Here is a 19,510-nt window from a genome sequence, read left to right on the forward strand (position 1 = left end):
CAGCTGTCGGTGCTATTAGTCACACAGCTTCTACCAGAAGGCTTTCATTTACTGATACATAAATATATAGTAGTACTACTTTTATTATTTTTTTTTATGTAACTATTTAAACAGCTAATTTCAAAGGGAACCAGCAATGAATTTGGCCAGACAAAGGGGATTCAGTCAAGTAAGGGATTCATTTCCATGCATATTCTGACCTGATGTCTCCTAAATCTTCCTGACTTTTTATGAAAACGATGTTTGAATACCGTGGATCTGAAGGATTTGAAAAGATAATAATAAAATGACACAAAGCAAGAAGTCGCACAAATCAATAAATGTTAGGAGAAAATATCTTGGCCCTGGATCTGGGCTTATTCCTCCTTTGATGGAATTTAAACTCGAACCACATGCAAGCATAGAACCGGGGAACCATGTGAGTGAGGAGGAGAACCTGGCCGCAAGCTGAGCCCTGCCTTTGTTCCTCGTACCCAATCACTGATTTCAAAGCCCCTGTATCTCCATTCGCTCAGAGCCTAATGACTCCCTTTAACATAACCCTCTTTCAACACATTTCATGGGTATATTTTTTTCAGATTCATTCTCTGGAAACACCTATTAATATAACTGGATGTTTCTTGAATATAGGTTATGGTGCTCAGCAAGAACGCCAGGAAGGTGGCCGTTTCTGAGACGCTGATGACACCAGCGATCTCAGCATAGCTGAATTCATCTTCATCGTCGTTAGCTGTGAATGCTCACAGCGCCCTTTGCCAAGATCTTGCTGCTATTTCATTCCACGTATCCATAGTTACCACAGCCACTTGACAAAAGGACAAAAAAAAACTCAAATTCACAATAATTATGGTGCAAACGATTTATATGGGGGAGAAACTCCACTTCTTGAAGAGCTAAAATGGGCCGTTTCCTTTTCAGTGCGTGACGATTGAAGATTAAGATGAGCAGAAGATGCATGCGAGTTGTGGATATAAAAATGTACCCTTGGCAAACGAAGGGACAAAGTCAAAGCAACTTCATGTAGATGCTTCTCATCCATGCAATCGCCCTCCACCGTCCCCCGGCTTCATGCAGTCATAAAATCGGCTATGAATGACAAAACCGCAGAAACTAAAATGCTACTGCATGAAACAGACACACACTGTTCTAAAACAGGCACTTTTATTAAAATCAGTACGAACAACTGGCAAAAAAAAAAAAAGTAGGCCTTGCTAAAAATGTATATTGTGAAGATGTTTGGATACTTTAACTTGGGTTCAATGGTAAATATACTTGATACTTAAATTATGGATAAAGTAGATCTGGTTAGGAGAAAAAAATGGCAAAATGTATATTAACTTCAACATGGCTGTAGAACTGCAGTAACATAAGAGGTAACAATTTTATTAATATTACCAAGTTTCTTGAAATCACCCTTATATTAGCATATTAAAAATTTCACATTTTTACACAGACCTCTTCCACACTTATTTTAGTAGTGTTTTAAACAGCAATATTAAATAGGTATGCATACACTTCCCACAGTGTGACACTAGGGGGCAGAATTATCAAGCATTTGCTTCACTGCAACATCCTCGCCTGTTTTTTAAACATACATTTAAAAATTAAACAAAAACCAGCAATGGATTTACAACATCCATGAAAGCTAAACGAAAAAGGCTTTTTAGAAAAAACTGAGAATGGAGGTGTAGATCCTACACCTGTGACACAGCTTGAAGAATATGGCCTGCAGCATCGTGTCAGCAGACTCCAGCCCTGCTCAATGCGTGTTTATTAATCAAAAGTATTACAAAGCAATTATCGAAAAATATATATATATATATATATCTGTTAAAATGCACAAAAGTCATATTGAATCTCAAATCCATTATAAACTAGAAAATTAAAAGCTAGTAATAATTACACAGGTAACTTGGCCAGCCAAGCCACACCACAAGGGGGCAGTCTCGCTACAACCAGAGGCAGTGCAGTGTACAGTGCTGCCGTGGGAACGCTGGCCCCGCCCCTCAAGGAAGGCACACTCTTAGCTTTCAGTGAGCCAGATACAGTATTAAATACAGAGGCTCCGCAAAGTTCACAGAAAGAAGACAGCAGCTTCAATGGGGGAATGAATATTACAGCCCAGACACCCAGAGGGTGCTGGAGGTTCTGCAGAAACGGGCATCAGATTAAATTACCAGCACAACAGTGACCGGAGACTCCGTGAGGCTGACGGACCTTACCTCCGCATTGTATGAATACACACCTAGCAGGACTGGGCTATAGTTTGGGTTCACTGCCAAGACCTTCAGATCACACAGACATTCAGAGGAAAACAAGTTCGGTTCCTTTCAGTCAGAAGCATTTAAGGCAAACATTATACTTTGAAATCACAAGGTCAAACCCCTGACTGTCTGGCTCTTCACAAGTTTTTGTCCAGCAGCAAAAAAAAAAAAAAACAGACTTTTATATCAAGCTTGTGTCCTGCAGACACAGACGTTCTTATTAAATCCATATAAAGTGGCCCGCTAGTCCTGAAATGACAGCTTACATGTAAAAGGAATCTTCAGATAAACAGGAAATGGAAGTTAGTGGGAAGAACAGCCTAAGTCAAGCTGATTTAGCTTCTCAGCACAGCCTCGGTCACAGGATATCGGTTCACCTGAACAGGACAGTGTAGTATACACAGAAGCTAAGGAGACATTCTGATTGGCTGGCGAGGCGCTCCGGGCGCACGGTGGGGGGGGGGGTTTCGGCTTGTCAACAGCACTCAGGGAAGTGCCTCTCGAGCAGAGCAATCAGCAGACGAACTGCTGCCTCATGCGGATGATCTGCAGCAGTGCCGCCTGGACATCTGCATCCATGTGGCCCTGCGGAGAGAGCGCCTGTTAGGCCTGCCAGCGCCACGTCGGCGGCCTGCTGCACCGCTGGTGGCCATTGGAGGCCTTTACCGCGGACCCCCCACAATCCTACGGGAGATGACGGACAGGCGGAGAGCTCGCCGATGTCATACCTGCGCCGCGCTTAGGAGATGAGTTCTGTATATGGACACCACTTCCCTGTGCTGCCTCTCGGCATCCTATGCGGAGAAAGGAGACAAAGCGGCACTAAGCAGAGACGGCACACGATGGCTCTACATCGCCCCCAACTGGCAGGTCAGGTACATTCACTGATCACTGGATCACTGATCACTATCAAAGCATAAAATTGGAAAGTTCACTGATCACGATCAAAGCATGAAAACGGAAAGTTCTACAAAGCCCTGCATTCCATACCTTGACAGTTTCGTAGTATGTTTGGCAAAGTTAAAAAACTTTTGGGACTACATGCCGCTTACTGAGGGGACCGGCATTACGTCAAGCGCCATGTAGGACAGAGGTGAGAGCCTCACTCCATAGAAACGACAAAGGGATGAGAAACATCTCCTAAGTATCACTGATTTTCATTTAAACGTAAGCGTACAGTAATACAAACTCAAACATAGCACTTTAATTATATATGCTGCTGTGATGCCACTTCAAGGCACAAGTCAGGCCGGCTGAGGGCAGCCCCTGCAGGAAGCCAGCTGGGGTCTCGTGTGACCCCAGCAAACCGCAGAGAGCAGGGATGCCCCAGCAGAGCCATCCACACAGCGGACCAGAGTGAAACGTTCCACACCGTTTCCTCCCTTTTTCGCAAAAATGACTTTGAGGTGAGGACGTTAATTGGCAGGGGGAACATTCCTGAAAGCACATTCCAAGGGCCAATCAAGCAGCACCATTTCTTTTCTAACATCAACTGTTTGGTGCATCGTATTTCAGATTATCAAAGAGAATATTAAATGCAACTGACAGCAGCCTCATGCGGTTCATGCAAAATACATTAAAAACGAAAAATAGATATAAGCTTATCATTGTGTTCTCTATATACATATCACACCCAATTATACCAAGGGTAGAAGCAGCAAGATGATGAATCCAACCATTTGTACGAAAGGGGCATCCAGCCACTACCCCAACTGAAAACCGATATTCCAAGGAAACATTTACAGCCATATCCCAAATCAACTCCCCTAGGAGAAGACCCCCCCTCCCCCATCACACTGGCCTTCCCAGTGACCGGCACACTCACAGCCAGCTGCTGCTGTAGGCCCTTGATCTGGGCCTGGAGTGTGTCCACGTGCTGCGTCTGCCTCTTGTTGGGAGTGCTGCCCGCGTAGGCCAGCTGGGAGAGCCTGTTCAGAGCCTGCTTCAGCCGCTCCACGTCTGTCAGCAGCTCTGTGATCTGAAAACACGCATGCAGCTGTTGGTGGCCAGGGCAGTGCGCAAGGCGGCGGAGACTGAATCTGAAAGCGAAACTTAACCCTGGACATTAAACCAGGACCAAGCAACCGGGAAAACTTCCTAAAGGCCAGTATTTGAGGGACAAAATTTCTGGTATTTTTTATTTATTGTGGTATTTGTGTGGAGTACTACACACCATGGTACCCAGCTACAACTCAGTGGTCATTTCATATAAAATCATCTACCTTCTTATCTTTAATTTCTGTTTGCTCTGAGGACGTCTGGATTCTCTTCTGCAGGTCTTCTATAGTGCTGAGGGAGTCGTCGTACCTCTTCTTCAGCTCTTTGATCTCGTTCTCGATGGACAAGCTCTTAACCTGAAAGGTCTCCGTCTCGGACCTCGCCCTGCTCTCCCCCTCCTTAGCCTGAACAGCTTCTCTGTACAAGTCCTCACACTGCCTCGTCAAACTCGACAGCTGCTCCTCCAAGCCCACAGCCTTCTCCTCAAACCTCTGCTTCTCGGCATGGACTACAGCCATCTCACTGGTGCCCTGGCTCTGGAGCTCCTCTAGGGCCTGTGTGGCCCTGAGGAGCTCACCCTGGAGGGAGGTCACATCATCAGCTTTCTGTGCAGAACTCTCCTGCTCCTCACGCAGCGCCAGCCTGAGCTTGGCCACCTCTTGCTGCAGAGCCTCCTTACAGGTAAGGAGCTCTGTAAGTAGGGCGGTGTCTTGGCTGTGGGCTTTCAATCCCTCCTCCAGGGCATTCGCCCTGCCCATTTCGTGCCGATAGGCCTCGGACACATGCTCGCATTCCTGCTGCACCTGCTGCAGGGTGCCACGCAATGACTGCTGCATGGCCTCAAACTTCTCCGAAGGCACATACTCTGTGTCCATCTTGCGCTGCAGGGCTTGGATCGCAGCGTCTCTCTCAGCAGTCTGCTCCTCCAGCTTGTTCTTCTGCATCGTTACATCCTGGTGCTGCTGCTGCACATCCTGCAGCGCTTGGCTTAGCTCCTTCATCCTGCCCTCCACCTCCTGGTACTTTTCAGTGGGAACAAATCCCATCTCAAGCCTCCCCTGCACTGACTTCATCTCCACTTGCAGCTTCTCCTTCTCCTGCTTGTGACATTCTCCCTCCTTCTCCACATGGCTGTATCTCTCCCGCATCTCTTCCAGCTGTTCAGTTAAGTCCTTCAAGGTGGACTTGAATGACTTCTCTTTTTCCTCAATGACAGTCTTTGAGACAAACCTTGACTGGATGGCCTCCTGAATCATATCCAGCTCTCTCTTCTGCTCTTCCATCTCCTTATGAAGCCTCTCGATTTCCTCCTGCGCACACTGGTACTTCACCTGTGCCTCCTTTGCCCTGCGCTCCACCTCAGAGACCTCGCCAGCCAACCTGCTCCTCATTTCCTCATACTCTTTAAAACTGACATAATCCTTTTCCAGTGTAGTCTGGGCACCCTGCAGCTTTTTGCTCAACATTTCACTTCTCTCCTTCGCCCGCCGCAGCTCTTCCTCTCCTTCCTTGACCCGTTTCTCCAAATCACAGCTTCCTGCCTTCATTTCACCCAAAGCAGCACTCAGTTCAGTTTTCACCCTCTCGTGCTCAGCCCTTGGCACGTACTCCCCCTCCAAACTCTGCTTCAGGGATGTGTAGTCGGCCACCACCTTCTCCAGCTCTTTCTCCTTGTCCTGACACTTTGTTCGAACCTCTGCCAGCTCCTTCTCTGTGTCTTCCTTTCGAGAGATCAGGCTGCCAACTTCCTGATTGAACTTCTCCCGGGGGACATACTGGCTCTGTAGATTGTTGACGTTCTCACACAGTGTTGACCTCTCAAATTCCAGTTTCTGAAGCTCCGCTTCATCACGGCTTCTCTTCTGCTCCCCTTCTGCCAGCTGCCTGCTCAAGTCTTCTATGGTGTGGTTCAAAGATCTCTTCATATCCTCATGGGACTTGAGGGGCACGAACTGCGCCTGCATCTTCTTGGTCAGATCCTGAACACGCCCCCTGAGGATTCCCTTCTCCTTCTCCCCTTCCTCCACCTCCCAGATAAGTGCCTGACTCTTAGAGGTCACATCTGCCAGCTTCTTCTTCAAAGCCACGTTCTGATCCTCCAGCGCGACCCTCACTTTCTCGTGCTCCTGCAGAAGGATGGTCCTCTCAGCATTGGTCTTCTGACCATCCAGCTCCCGGTGCAGCTCTGCCACTTCCTCCAGCACCCGGTCGTAATCCTCCCTCAGCTCCGCCAACTGCTTCTCCTTCTCATCCACCGCATTAGTGAGAAGATTCTTCATGTTGTCAAACTTCTCCCCCAAAACCATGGATGCCTGCCTGACTTCCATCTCCTTCATCAGGGACTCCATGTCCATCAACGTCAAGGTCATCTCTTCTCGCTCCACCTTGGATTTCTCCAACTCCTTTGTAAGATTCTCACTCTCGTCAGCAAGCAGGCCCTCGCTCTTCTTATACTCCTCCAAGGCCTTCTCGCTCTGCTTCAGATGGTTGCGAAGCCGGCCGACCTCCGTGGATGCCCCTTCATACTTGCCTTTGACATCCTTAAGTTGGGCCCTTAGGTCGTCTACCACCTGGCTGTTCAGGTGCTCCTTCATAGCCACCACGTGTGTCTGCAGCTGCTTCACCTTAGCCTCAGAATCCAGCATGCGCTTCTGCACGTCGCTCAGGGCCTGCTCCAGCTCCTGCACCTGCCGCTCCGAGTTTCGCTTCTCCGCATCGCGGTCTCGCGCCAGCTCCTCAAACTCCCTGCTCTTACAGTCAAGCGCCGCCCGTAACCGAGAGACTTCCTGTTCTGCAGACTCCTGCCTCTTTCTGGTCGCCTCCAGGTCCTCCCTCAACGCCTCCACCTCCCCTCCTGGGACTGACCCCGCCAGCAAGAAGTCCAGCGGCCGCGACAAGGAGTGCAGTGGCGTAGGGGATTGTAGGATCTGTGGTGAGAATAGAACCATCAGACGTGAAGAACAACTTGCAGACACACAGTTGTCGAGGCTTCAAGCAAGCAGGTCAGGGTCCCACTCAAAAGCTTATCAAGTCATTTAAGTCCATGAACGTGTGCTGAACTAACAGGGGTAACAGTCAGAAACTCACTTCAATGTAAAAAGCCCAAACAGTCAAAATACCCATGCAGATTAAGCTTAGGTTACAATCTGACATTTAAAATTTCATGGGGGCAAAATAGCTAATGCTGGAAAACAATTCCACAGCTTATCCAGTCATATGCCAAGACAGCAGAGGTCAGGGAAATAGGTGGGCAGCATTCTGCGAAACTTCAGATCCACTGACGTCATTACAGAAACACAGAATGTTAGAAGCGAGCTGATGTGAGCAGTTATTCACGCAGATTTCATGCGAGTACATGCCACACTTAGGTCAGTGTAATGGGTGTGGCTAAACTGAACAAGACTGAGGTGTCATTCGAAAGTTTCTCTCCACCATTCAGCCTGTTCGACACACGTTTTCTAGACTAACAGAAGTTATATTAGTACCTGTGCAGAATCCAGACTGTGAGATTGTTTCACAAGCATGTCTTTGCCTGAGGAAGAATTGGGAAGAAAAACAGGTTCATATCAATTATGTCTGACTGTTAAAACACCTAATATTGTATTTTTAAAGACACCCATCTTTTACCTTTTATCACAGACTGGCCAGAGTAGTCTCCCTGTAATTGAACATGAAAATTAATTAAACACAATCATCTACTGTTACTAATCATTCCATCCATCCATTTTCCAAACCGCTTGTCCTACTGGGTCGCGGGGGGTCCGGAGCCTATCCCGGAAGCAATGGGCACGAGGCAGGGAACAACCCAGGATGGGGGGCCAGCCCATCGCAGGGCACACACACACCATTCACTCTCACATGCATTCCTACGGGCAATTTAGCAACTCCAATTAGCCTCAGCATATTTTTGGACTGTGGGGGGGAAACTGGAGTACCCGGAGGAAACCCCACGACGACATGGGGAGAACATGCAAACTCCGCACACATGTGATCCAGGCGGAGACTCGAACCCGGGCCCCAGAGGTGTGAGGCAACAGTGCTAACCACTGCACCACCATGCCGCCCCACTAATCATTCTGTACTATTAAATTATTTGTGATATTATGATCTACATGGAAGTACTTGGAATTGCATTATATTCACAGTGGAGGAATTCCCGCACACTGACAACAGGCAGGTTAACCCAAAGGTAGGCAACAACTGAAGGAGTAACCGCCATGAAGCGCAACCAGGCAGTCAGCGATTGGCGGCACACGGTACAGCTTCCCGCTTCTGCCGTGACTCTCAGTTCTCTCTTGGCAGAGAGCCATGGCACCACACCACGCTGCTTTAAAGTCACGCAAGAAACTCGGACGCACAGCCATCCGTCCCTCAGGCCTCCGCCTGCCCCCCGGCCTGTTTGCGGGCTGCTCACATCCCACCGACATGCCACCCCGGGACTCACCAAGCGGCTCTTCAGCTGGACCTTGACGGTGTCCCCGCTCCTGGAACCCTCGTCCTTCTCACGACCTAACAGAGTCAGCTTCAACTCCTCCCTCTGGAACAAAGCGGGAGGGGGCTGCAGGCTAGCACAGATTTCCTGGGCTCATGTGAAAATTAAACCAAAACAGCACTACAGCCTCATTTCACAGATGCTGTGTGCAGACGACAGGAAGTACTGCTACAGCGGCACATTCACAGAGTACTTAGACTGAGGAGACTAATATTAATCAATGGATATAACATAAGATCCCAGAGAGAGCGAGCTGACCCTGAGCACCTCTGCGTAACCACCAGAAAGACAGCATTTCCGAGGCTGCAGCTAAGGAATCTCATATATTACTGCACCATCTATCAAAATACAAGCTGTTATTTCAGCGTCATTTGTTCCCACCATGAATATGCCATACGCACAACTCCACGTACATAAGACACCTTCCATTTTAAAATGTGACCAATGAGCACCTCACATAACACTCAACACTATCAAACTAATTCTGGTGATCACACAAGAAACGGTCTTACCTCTTTTTTCAAGTCTTCCACAGCCATCTTCTCCTGCAAGAGAGCAAATTTCTCATTTTCAGTCTTCCCGTTCACGGGAGCGAGAGCCACCTGCTGGCTTCAAGCGGCCGGTCTCTGCCAGCTGTCTATTGGGAGAGGCGCCCACCTGGCCGAGCTGCTGCTGCAGCAGGTTCACTTTGTCCAGCAGAGCCCTCTGTTCCTGGAGGAACTTCCTCTCCAGGTCCTACGACAGAGCAGTCAGAGATTCAGCAACAGGGGCTCTAATAAGACGGCAGCCAAGCTAAACATGTGCGGCATTACAGAAGCATATCCATATATTAATTGTATTATTGTTCTGCAATTTAGAAGCTTATAAATATATTAAATCACATTACTGTACTCAATCAAAAAAAAAAATTTGTTTACCAACTCAAATGTTTTGGGCTTTTGATTAGCAAGATTTGCAAATGCCAGATCATGTCTCTGGGACAAGCAGGCCAGTAAAGATGCTCTATAAAAATAAACTCAATTGAAAGCCAATAGATAAGTGGAAAACAAACTCTTCACAGGAGCCTAAAAGGCGGGTTGCACTCACATGTATAATCTGATCCCTGATGCTGGCTTCTGCTTCTGCAGTCATCTCCATTGACAGCTGCAGAAGTAAATCAGTGTCACGCATTTCATATCAGAGCGCTGTCAAGCACGCACATCACCAGAAATCAGAGATGGCAATTCATCTGACTGAACACTAGGGGGCGCTCACTGCAATGGAGCAGAACAAAGAGCCGGCCAAACAAACAGCATTGCATCATGTTCTAAATGAAAGAGGTTATTCAAGTTCATAAGCCCCCAACTGCGATTTGACATGTTGAACCTCACTGGCCCATTCTGACCCTAATTAAATGGTGGAAACAAGAGATTGACAGCGTGAGCGTAATGGCTTCTGACCAGGCACAGAAGCAGCGTACGGCTCCTGGGGGAGGAGCTCTGGATAGTCCACTGATGAGGCACTTTGGGATAAACTGTCAGTCTCGCCGAGCGCCACACAGACTGGGCACAGCCGAGTCACCAGCCAATGTCATGCTCTTAACGCTCTTCCTCGCTCAGGAGACATAAAACGGCAGCTAAAGCAGAGCTTTCTCAGGTAGCAGCTGGGCTGCAGGTGTAAGTGTCATGAGCGAAGACCTCCGTAAGCGATACCCGCACATGACCCAGAGCCGTCACAAATCAAAGAGGCGAACGAAATATTTACATCCCTGCAATGAGCTCAACGCCAGTGCGAAACACCCCCCCCCCCACCAGCATCTGTTAAAGGCATTAGCACCCCCTCCGAAATGAAAAAGTGTAACTCACCCGTCGAAGTTTCTCCATCTTTGCAGCTTTAGCTGTTTACAGGACGCACACAAAATAGAAGATTAATCTTCTGCCATTTCAAACTGAACATGTCAGTTCCTGTTCCTCTAACGACAGGTAAACCTCCCATTCAAATCCATCATTGCTAAAGCTAATGCTAATGACACTAGTCATAGGTGCGGATGCTAACAAAAGAAGATTTTTATGCACAGAAAAGGTGTGGAATGGCGCAAGCTACCTCTGAGCCATGTAGCATTGCTCCATGTAATGGGCTAAGAAATCAGCAAACACAAACACAAATGTGGAAGACCTGTGCTCACAGAACAGGACCCCACAGCACCACAAAAGGCAAACCTCTAAAGCGAACAGCCACAGCAGTCATAACTGTCATCGGCTGTCATCAAGGAAGAATTTCTACTACAGCTCGTTATTGCCATGGGGAATGAAGCCAGGAGAGGCGCCTCCGGCCGGCAGAAGAGTCATTTGGCTGATGTGTCGTTTTCCCTGTTTCTCAGCAATCCTGCTTTTATTATAACCTCCGCAGAAACAAGGAAACAAAATGGATATTTTGAGGAAGCCCAACTGGATATTTACTAAAGCGCTTAAAAAAGCCAGTGAGAGCATAACAGTGCTGGGCAGACCATAGAACACTGGCAGCTTCATGCGAAACCAGAGTAAGAAGCTCCCAGCAAAGCAATAAGATGATAACGGGGCCTATTTTCTATGCATCACATCCTGCGAGAGAACTGTCTGAGAGCAGTGTTTATCCTGCCTGGCTCAACACCTACGTCTTTAATGGAGTCTCTGCCACTTCCCTGGTAATCACACACAAGCGGCGTGCTAAATGCTGCACCCAGTTCAGCCCAGAAGAGACCACCACTTCCTCCTTGCAGCACTGCACTTTTGAGCTGATGTCTACTTCACACTGAAAGCCAAACATCACTTCTGCCACTCAAACAGGAGTCCACCAGGTGTAATGGTCTGTTTCACGGTAGTTATTTATGGTTTATGTGCCAGTGAGGAGTCTGACATATCCTACGAAAGGGCGGACTCCAGGCCTTACCTTTAGCAGCGCTCTCCACTGCATTTCTGATCAGCGTCACCAGATCTGGGTTCTTGCAGATGCGAGCGTAGTAGAGGCTGTCGTGGCCAAAACAGTCCACGGCTGCCACGTCTGCCCCCGCACGCAGCAGGACCTCCACAGCCTCCTTACAGGAATACTCACAGCCCAGGATCAGGGCGGTCCTACAGGGTCAGAGGACAGCCATCAGCCAGTGAGCCACGAGTGCAACAATGGGAGCGGCTGGCATGGAAGCGCACGACTATAACACTGTTAATTCTAAGAAATCGCTGCTGTATTTTTCATGTGACGAGCCTGGCATTCTAGAACATTGACCTATAGAAGTTATCAACAGTTACCATCATTCCCGCTGTCCTTCACATAGGAGCAAACAGCTCGGAAATACAGGGACCCGACAGTGACACACTGAAGGTGGGAGGCAAGGAGAGGGGCTTACTTGCTCTGCTTGTCCCGGATGCCGATGTCTGCCCCGCGCTCCAGCAGTAGCTGGCAGATCTGGGGACGGCACATCTGGGTGGCCAGCACCAAGGGGGTACGACCATCCTGCACGCAGACAGCAGGGGGTGTCTAGCTGTGAGCTCACACACACGCAGGAATGCAGGCATAATGCAGGCGCGTGACCACCACAGAAACAGAAAGGCCTCGCGCAAGAATGCGAAGGCGGCGCTCACCAAGTCGCAGGCGTTTACAGCTGCGCCGCTGTCACATAGGAGCTTGACACTGGAGCAGCAGCCGGCCATCACTGAAAACAGGAAGGCGCAAAGCAGATATCAGAGCAGTTTGCTTCAAGGCACGGGACTAGACCCTACTCTGCGGCCTCCTCCACTGCTGGCACCACGAGACCGCATTCGGGGGTGTGGGCTGGCGCTGCATACCCGCATCGTGCAGAGCTGTTCTCCCCTGCAGGTCCAAGTTCCCCACAGGACAGTTGTGCTGCAGAACATGCAAGGAAAGGAAATGGAGCAGGGCGGACACTTTATTGGCCATCACAGGCTGACAAAAACAAGAAATTTCACATGCTCATATATGCATTACATGTAATGCCACACTCATACACAAAAAGCAATACATATCCATTTACTGGATTGAATATGTACTCGTAGCATGAGTGCTTCGAACAGTAGTGTACATACGCATGAAACATCCCCTCGGGACCAATCGGATCTACATCAAAAGCTTTTCGTCAGAGATGTGTCAAAGGGGGTCAAACACACACTTTAAACGATCAACATTACCCAGGATAAACCCACCGCTTCTGTGTTAAAGGGGTGTGAAATCAAAGGGATTGTACTAGTCAGCAATTCTAAAAAAAGGCCGGACTGTCACTCAGGATGGGAAGGGAGTGCGATGGCATTCCAGCGAGGAGCACAGACATGTCAGCTCGCAGACAGCACGTCGTCATGCGGCAAGCTCTCGGGGCCCAGCTGTGACCCCCCGATCCCACTCCCCATGTACTGCCCTATAAAAACCCAGCTCTCTCCAGCAACAGGCTCCCGATCAAGGGCCACGATCAAGTGACTGGGTGTTAACTGGTAGCTGGGAAAGCCAACACCCCGAGAGGTCCAGGCTGGGTCTGCCCCGCGCAAGACGACACCCACGGGCAGCCACTGCGCAGACTGCCAGGCGGTCGCAGAGTCAGGCCCCACATTGTCGGTCTGACACGTAAGCAGAGCCCAGCGGAAGGCGACACCCACAGGCAACCACTGCGCAGACTGCCAGGCGGTCGCAGAGTCAGGCCCCACATTGTCGGTCTAACACGTAAGCAGAGACCAACGGCTCAGCTGGAAGCCCGAGGGGCAACTGCGCCTTGGAAACGCATAGGAAGGCATCACACCGCAATCACGCACTCGCACGCATCGTGACGCACACGCACCTGCAGCAGCTTCTGCACGCAGAGTGAGTGTCCATTGCGGGCTGCCAAATGAAGGGCATTTTTACCTGAAAGAGAACAGACAGCAGCTCACAGCACAGACACAACAGTACCACAGACAGGTGGGAGCAGAGTGACTCAGGGAGATGATGAAGAGCCTCTGCTGTTCATACAGGTGACACTCACCCAGGCAGGTTGATAGGAAACACCACGAAGACTTTATATCATGATCGTAGTGACTAAAATTATCCCATTATCAGAATTACTGAGGTCTAGATAAATTGTGCTGAAAATGTTTGAAAGATACTGACACAAACCGAAATCATTTCACATTAAAACCCACAAACAAAATTTTCAGCACTTGTTGTGTGCATAAACATTAAAATAGTAACATAGCCAATACCTTATGTAAACATATGAAAACTATTTAAAATGCAGAGTGTTCTGACCGCCTGCCACCATGAAGTGACACATAAACCCATGTGGGAAGCTTCCCCTGCATCTGGGAGACTTGGGTTGCTAACTTGGATTAATGCTGGACAGTATTCAATGTGAGTTTTTCCAAAAAGAGTGGCAATTACGGTTTTAATGACAATTACAATCTGAAACGATAATTTTTTACCATTGCTATTAATTTTTTTAAAAAGTAATAAGAACATAAGAAATTCACAAACGAGAGAAGGCCATCGTTAATAGTAGCGATCAGGAATTTTACCGTGAAACCCGTAACCATTTCATTCCTATAGGCAGGATTAAAGGTAGTTAATCCCCTTAAAATGCCACTGAGTTAATTCACAAGATAAGGTCCAACAGAAAGAACCTTCCCCACCTTCATCTTGCCTCTTACGCACAATCCCTCAAAACCTCAGTACCAATAACACTTTATACAACGCAGTAACCTGGAGAGCTGTTGTGTTACAGAATGGATCACACATTTTACATCAATAGATTAACATCTTAAAAACAAATTACTTGTGATAATCTTAACTGTCGCGAAATGATAGTGTTTTCATACACTTTCCCCTATTGTGCGTGTGGTTCCACTGACCTGGCTGTATGAGTTTTGTCACTGCACAGCACAATCAAAAGATCCTACCAAAAGTGAAGTGACACATATTCACCCTTCAGTTACCAGACCCCTAGGGCTAAGCGCGTGATGAGGGCCTCTCACCAGCGGCATCCGTGGCTGTGACGTCGACCCCGTGGCACAGGATGAGGTTGAGACAGTCCAGGTGCCCTCTGGTGGCCGACAAGTGGAACCTGCAGATAAAGACGTGAAAACAGGCATGAGTGTCTGCAGGGCATGAGAAAGAGAGACTGAGGGACTACATGTCAGACCACACCAATGACTGCAAACACACAAATTCATCACTGATAAGCAGCCTGCTAATGGGCAACAGTCTGCGGCCGGTAGACCGTCGTACATCCAGCACAGGCAGCTTTCTTAACAGCTAAATCCCATCCGTACCTCCTGCTGCTTTCAGCTGTCAGCAAGGCCCTAATTACAATGCATTCCATGAAACCTGCAGACCTTCCGGCTCTCCAGAAGCAGCCATGACCCCCTGTGCGGCAGACGATCATTCTTTAAACACACTCAATCCGGCTTATTTCGCTAAGCTGCCGATTATCTCGAATACTTAGAGGTGATTTATTTGCAAAGTCTCTCAGTTCCTCAGACAATTGTGTAGAAGCACAAGCAAAGCAAGTCCACCCACCCATGCAATAACACAACTGACAGGTTAATCTATATTAAAAATGCACTTGCATCAGTGCTACTGCAGACTCAGAGCTGAACGGAACTCTCCCTGTTGTGACACCATGACCCAGCTGTCTAGCTTGTTGGCCGTCAGGGCATGTGTTGTGTGTGAGCATTATGGGATGCAGGACTGACTCATAACACTCCATTATCCTCGTCTGTGCCAGGTCTGCCATAAGGTTACTCATGTCAGCCCAGCCCCCATGATGTCCCTCGGAGCAGCACACTGCTGGGGCATCACCCAGCAGGCATGACAATCCCAGGCCCGGATACCTCAGCAGCCCCCAGTAACATAGGCTGCTACCTACAAAAACTTGCAAACACAGCTGAGGCCTGGGCGGCGGGGGGGCAGCGGGGGGGGGGGCGGCTGTTACTGCGGCTCTTTACTCACATCATGACACTGGATACTTCTGGTCCTGTATCACCAGTAAGTGGTGAAGGTGTTTTTTTTTTGCTAAACATTAAAAATGTATTATCTAGTGCTGGTGCTGCCTTGAGTTGTACCAAGACAAAGCAGCAATCGCTTGCTTTTGCTCAATATCGTCTCTATAGAATCCAAAAAGCTCTCATTCAGCAGAAGCCTAATCCTAAACCAGGTCACTGTTGCGGTCCTTGCAATATTACAATTCCATGTGTTTAACATGCAATGTCGATATTAACACTGCGCACCATGCAGATCTACTTCAAACAATATAGGTATATTAGCCTCTTAAAGATGAAGAGCGTTCATTAAACCTCCAGATATCTTGGAGATCAGTAGATGCTGTCTGCACAGAGAAGACCAAAGCATTAGTACAACAACAAAGTCAGGGTATGCACCACTTTGGGACCAGTGTGACTATATTGGGACTCCCTATGTATTGGTCCTGGGTTAAAATGTGACTATTTTGGGACTCTGTATCTAATGGTCCAGAGTCAGTGTGACTATGTTGGGACTCCCTATGTATTGGTCCACACTCATAATGTGACTATGTTTGGATCTTGCTTACAGTACATTAGACACAACACTAAACATGCTGAAGGACACCTGACTTTGAGAACTTGGATATTAAAAGCAGGGTTAAGTGAAGATAGGTCTGCAGCTACATGCTGCGTTCAGGCAGGACCCTGAAAAGAAATTTTCACCAGTCACAGCCCAGAAGCCAGTGCTGTCTATGCCTAACCACCTCCTAAGTCCAGTTTACCTAACCGAGGGGTGACCATGAACATCAGCTTCTGCTTCCGCGAAAAGGAAAGTTGGGATCTATATGATATCGCAATTTCAGAAGACTTACCGAAGACAAGCCTGCAAAGCAGATGCATTCCTGGGAACTGAACCAGGAGTGTTTCAGGTGAATAGATAATTAGCTGGTAGTATATGCACTGCTATCTTGCAATCACAAAAAAAAAAATTGCTCACAATCTTTTGCTGATCTAACTCACCTGCAGTTTATCACCGTGACAAAATTTGTGTTAGAAAACATAAGCTACCGACAGCCTGCCGGTGAAACATGATCAAGATGGGTTCAACTGGGACATTACCAGTCCATATTTATTGTTTAACAAATTAAAGTCATTTAACATATCTGAACTAGAGCGAATGTGACAACATGAAGGTTTAATTGTGTGCTCTAAAAGAGTAGCACTAGTGTCACAGAACTCCACCAGGAATCTGTCCTCTGCATGAGAGAGACCAAGACCAACAGTAACAACAGTAACTGGAAAAATATTAATTAAAAAATAAATAAAATTAAATAAACTGAAACAGAATGATAGGAACATGGGGGAGAAAGACTGGAATGAATACACCACATACAAAAACCTTATTTAACTTACAGTGAAGCATTTAAACTGACACAATGGGGAAAAGAGCAAAGGAGCCTATAGGGACAGTGTGCAAGGTTTAATGTGATTTGTCCTGCTGTCTGAGGTGCTGATGGCCTCCTGACACCGGAGACGGGCCCATTAGAAACCCAGACGCCTGGCATCCTACCGAGGCACCAGCTACTTGAGTGACTTTCATATCTATGGCACCACGGAAATGAGGTATTTTTAGAGGTAGCTGGGGAGACGACGGGGCGTGAAAACATCCCTGTAAGTAACCCGAGCATATATTATGCTAAAATATTTGGGTTTTTTATTTATGCATTTAAGACAAACACACCGAAACACATACCACCCCTTACAGATCTGAACTGTCACCACAATGTGCATTTCTGCATGCAAATATTTTTTTGGTCCAGCAAACTTGAAAATATACGATGAATCTCATTTATGGCAACGCAGACATGAAAGATGAAAAATCCAAGTTTGACCCATCGATACCATGACACTCTCGCTACAAGGTTTGCAGCGTTGCTTCCTGTGACTGTGCCTTGTTCCGTTATGGTATTTGATCCACTGAAACAGAACAGCTATCAGGTCGGAGAAGGTGAGGAGGGACATCAAAGCCACCAAGCTTTCACTCATCTCCGGCTGACCTTATCCAAATCTAAAAATGCTTAATATATTTTACTTACGCTGTGTTTTCTTAAGTCTGCCCTCACGTGCTCAGCAGACAAAAGCTGATTCCAGGTTACTGCAGGGTGGCCTTAGCTTGGTGAAATTTCATTACAGTATTAGATAAGCAGATTCCCCCCGACTAAGGCAGCAGCTTCCTTAGAATGTTGCAATGCCCTGAAAATACACAGCTGGTGGTCTAGAACCCAACATGCTCAACTAAGACCTAAACAAGGCAGCTGCAACCAATCATGGTTTTATAACACTAATTGATGCAAACCCTCTACATTTCTTATGGGGAAAAAAAAGCCGGGTAGACATACAATAGTTAGGATTTCACGTGAGCTACAATGAACGAAGTGACATTCAGCCTTGCAGCCTGCATTTATTTACTTTGCTTTGACCCTAAAAATACACAACCTCCGTCCATGTCACTCAGCTGGACGACCGGCTAAAGATAACAGGGCAGTTCACCATGGCAACGGAACTGGAGCCGGCACCGGCTCTAAAATTACATTGTGTTTAAGTACGTGTATCAAGTTTATCGAAACATCTCCTGATGAGGGGGTAAAAAAAACAAAAAAAAACAAAAAAACACATGTTCTGGGCAGCGGTGGTCAAGCAGCCATAACCACAGGGAGGCTGAAACCACGGTCGCGGCTGAAATTAGCATCAGCACAGTGTCTTCACTTCCAGAGCGCAAAACCACGATTCATGCGCAGAGCAGGCCTTGGACACTGGCAGCCTCAATTGCTTCATAATCGTTTCCGCATGTTGCGCAAACGAAAGTATTTACATGCAAATAAATATTTAAATGTACAGTGCAAGACAGGACAAAAGAGGATGTAATCCCCTTTCAAAGTTACATATAAGGGCATCAACAACCAAGAATGAGCGGAATGCTCCAATAACCAATGGAAGTTACCGCCGTCTTGGAAAAACCAATCTGGGCATGTTGAGTTATTTTTAACCAAGACAGTGCCACGCTGCAGTTACAGGGCAGAGTATGTAGAGTGGGCAGCCTGGTTACCTGGATGGAGGAGGAGCCAACACATTAAGTGTCCATCTACTGCAGGCGGGGCGGCATACTCACGCTGAGCGGCCCTCAACATCCAGCTTGGTGGGGATGATGCCCTTCTTGCTGAGCACGGCGGCCACCTTGTCAACCTCACTCCGTTCCACCGCTTTCATCAACCGGTCGTCATACTTGTTCCAGTCCGTGTTCTGGGATAGTGGACACATTCATGGGGAAACAAGAGGACGAAGTCGGTGAGACCTTCCTAAGTTTTCATGGGTTCTCCCCACATGCACACACACGTAGTTGATGCTTTAAGGTATTCCGGATATGCATTTTCTACACAAATCACAAAGACAAATCAGCAAGCATACCTGTCAATCAGTTCACTCATAAAAGTACAACCGCTGCACATTTCCATCAACTACAAGTTATATCGAAAACAAGGATTAAGTGTTCTCTAGTTTATCAATCAGCTTGCATATTTCCCAGCATTGTCAAATATGCAGGAAGGCAAGAGCCAATCTTTGAATGGTAAAAACCATAGCATGTGGAGAACCGATCTCCATTGTAAGCAGGAACATGTAAGTAGAGCTGTGAGGCACAGAAAATGTCAAGCAGTAAAACCGGAAGAACGCCACCAAACAGAACAACTACTAAAACAGCAACAGCAACAACAACAACAACGACAATGAGCAAACTTTCTTCCTGG

At 47.5% G+C, this 19,510-nt stretch overlaps 1 protein-coding gene across 2 annotated transcripts in view; it reads right to left on the minus strand.

Moving 5' to 3' along the window:
* Nucleotides 1-1,144: 1,144 nt before the first annotated feature.
* The window catches only part of LOC125751388 (uveal autoantigen with coiled-coil domains and ankyrin repeats protein-like), a 30,304-nt gene continuing 11,938 nt past the window's right edge, over nt 1,145-19,510 (minus strand). For both annotated transcript variants that reach the window (XM_049030108.1, XM_049030110.1), the window contains exons 2-19: nt 18,877-19,007; nt 14,721-14,809; nt 13,553-13,617; nt 12,555-12,612; nt 12,351-12,421; nt 12,116-12,222; nt 11,662-11,843; nt 10,599-10,630; nt 9,841-9,897; nt 9,412-9,489; nt 9,267-9,299; nt 8,707-8,799; nt 7,890-7,920; nt 7,748-7,794; nt 4,487-7,189; nt 4,090-4,242; nt 2,993-3,058; nt 1,145-2,849 (exon numbers count right to left, since the gene is read on the minus strand). In XM_049030108.1, coding sequence (XP_048886065.1) covers nt 2,778-2,849; nt 2,993-3,058; nt 4,090-4,242; nt 4,487-7,189; nt 7,748-7,794; nt 7,890-7,920; nt 8,707-8,799; nt 9,267-9,299; nt 9,412-9,489; nt 9,841-9,897; nt 10,599-10,630; nt 11,662-11,843; nt 12,116-12,222; nt 12,351-12,421; nt 12,555-12,612; nt 13,553-13,617; nt 14,721-14,809; nt 18,877-19,007 — 4,068 coding nt within the window. In that variant the 3' untranslated portion in view covers nt 1,145-2,777. The remainder of the gene's footprint in view (nt 2,850-2,992; nt 3,059-4,089; nt 4,243-4,486; nt 7,190-7,747; nt 7,795-7,889; nt 7,921-8,706; nt 8,800-9,266; nt 9,300-9,411; nt 9,490-9,840; nt 9,898-10,598; nt 10,631-11,661; nt 11,844-12,115; nt 12,223-12,350; nt 12,422-12,554; nt 12,613-13,552; nt 13,618-14,720; nt 14,810-18,876; nt 19,008-19,510) is intronic.

The sequence above is a fragment of the Brienomyrus brachyistius genome, chromosome 11 (genome assembly GCF_023856365.1).
Source record: "Brienomyrus brachyistius isolate T26 chromosome 11, BBRACH_0.4, whole genome shotgun sequence".
Lineage (NCBI taxonomy): Eukaryota > Metazoa > Chordata > Actinopteri > Osteoglossiformes > Mormyridae > Brienomyrus > Brienomyrus brachyistius.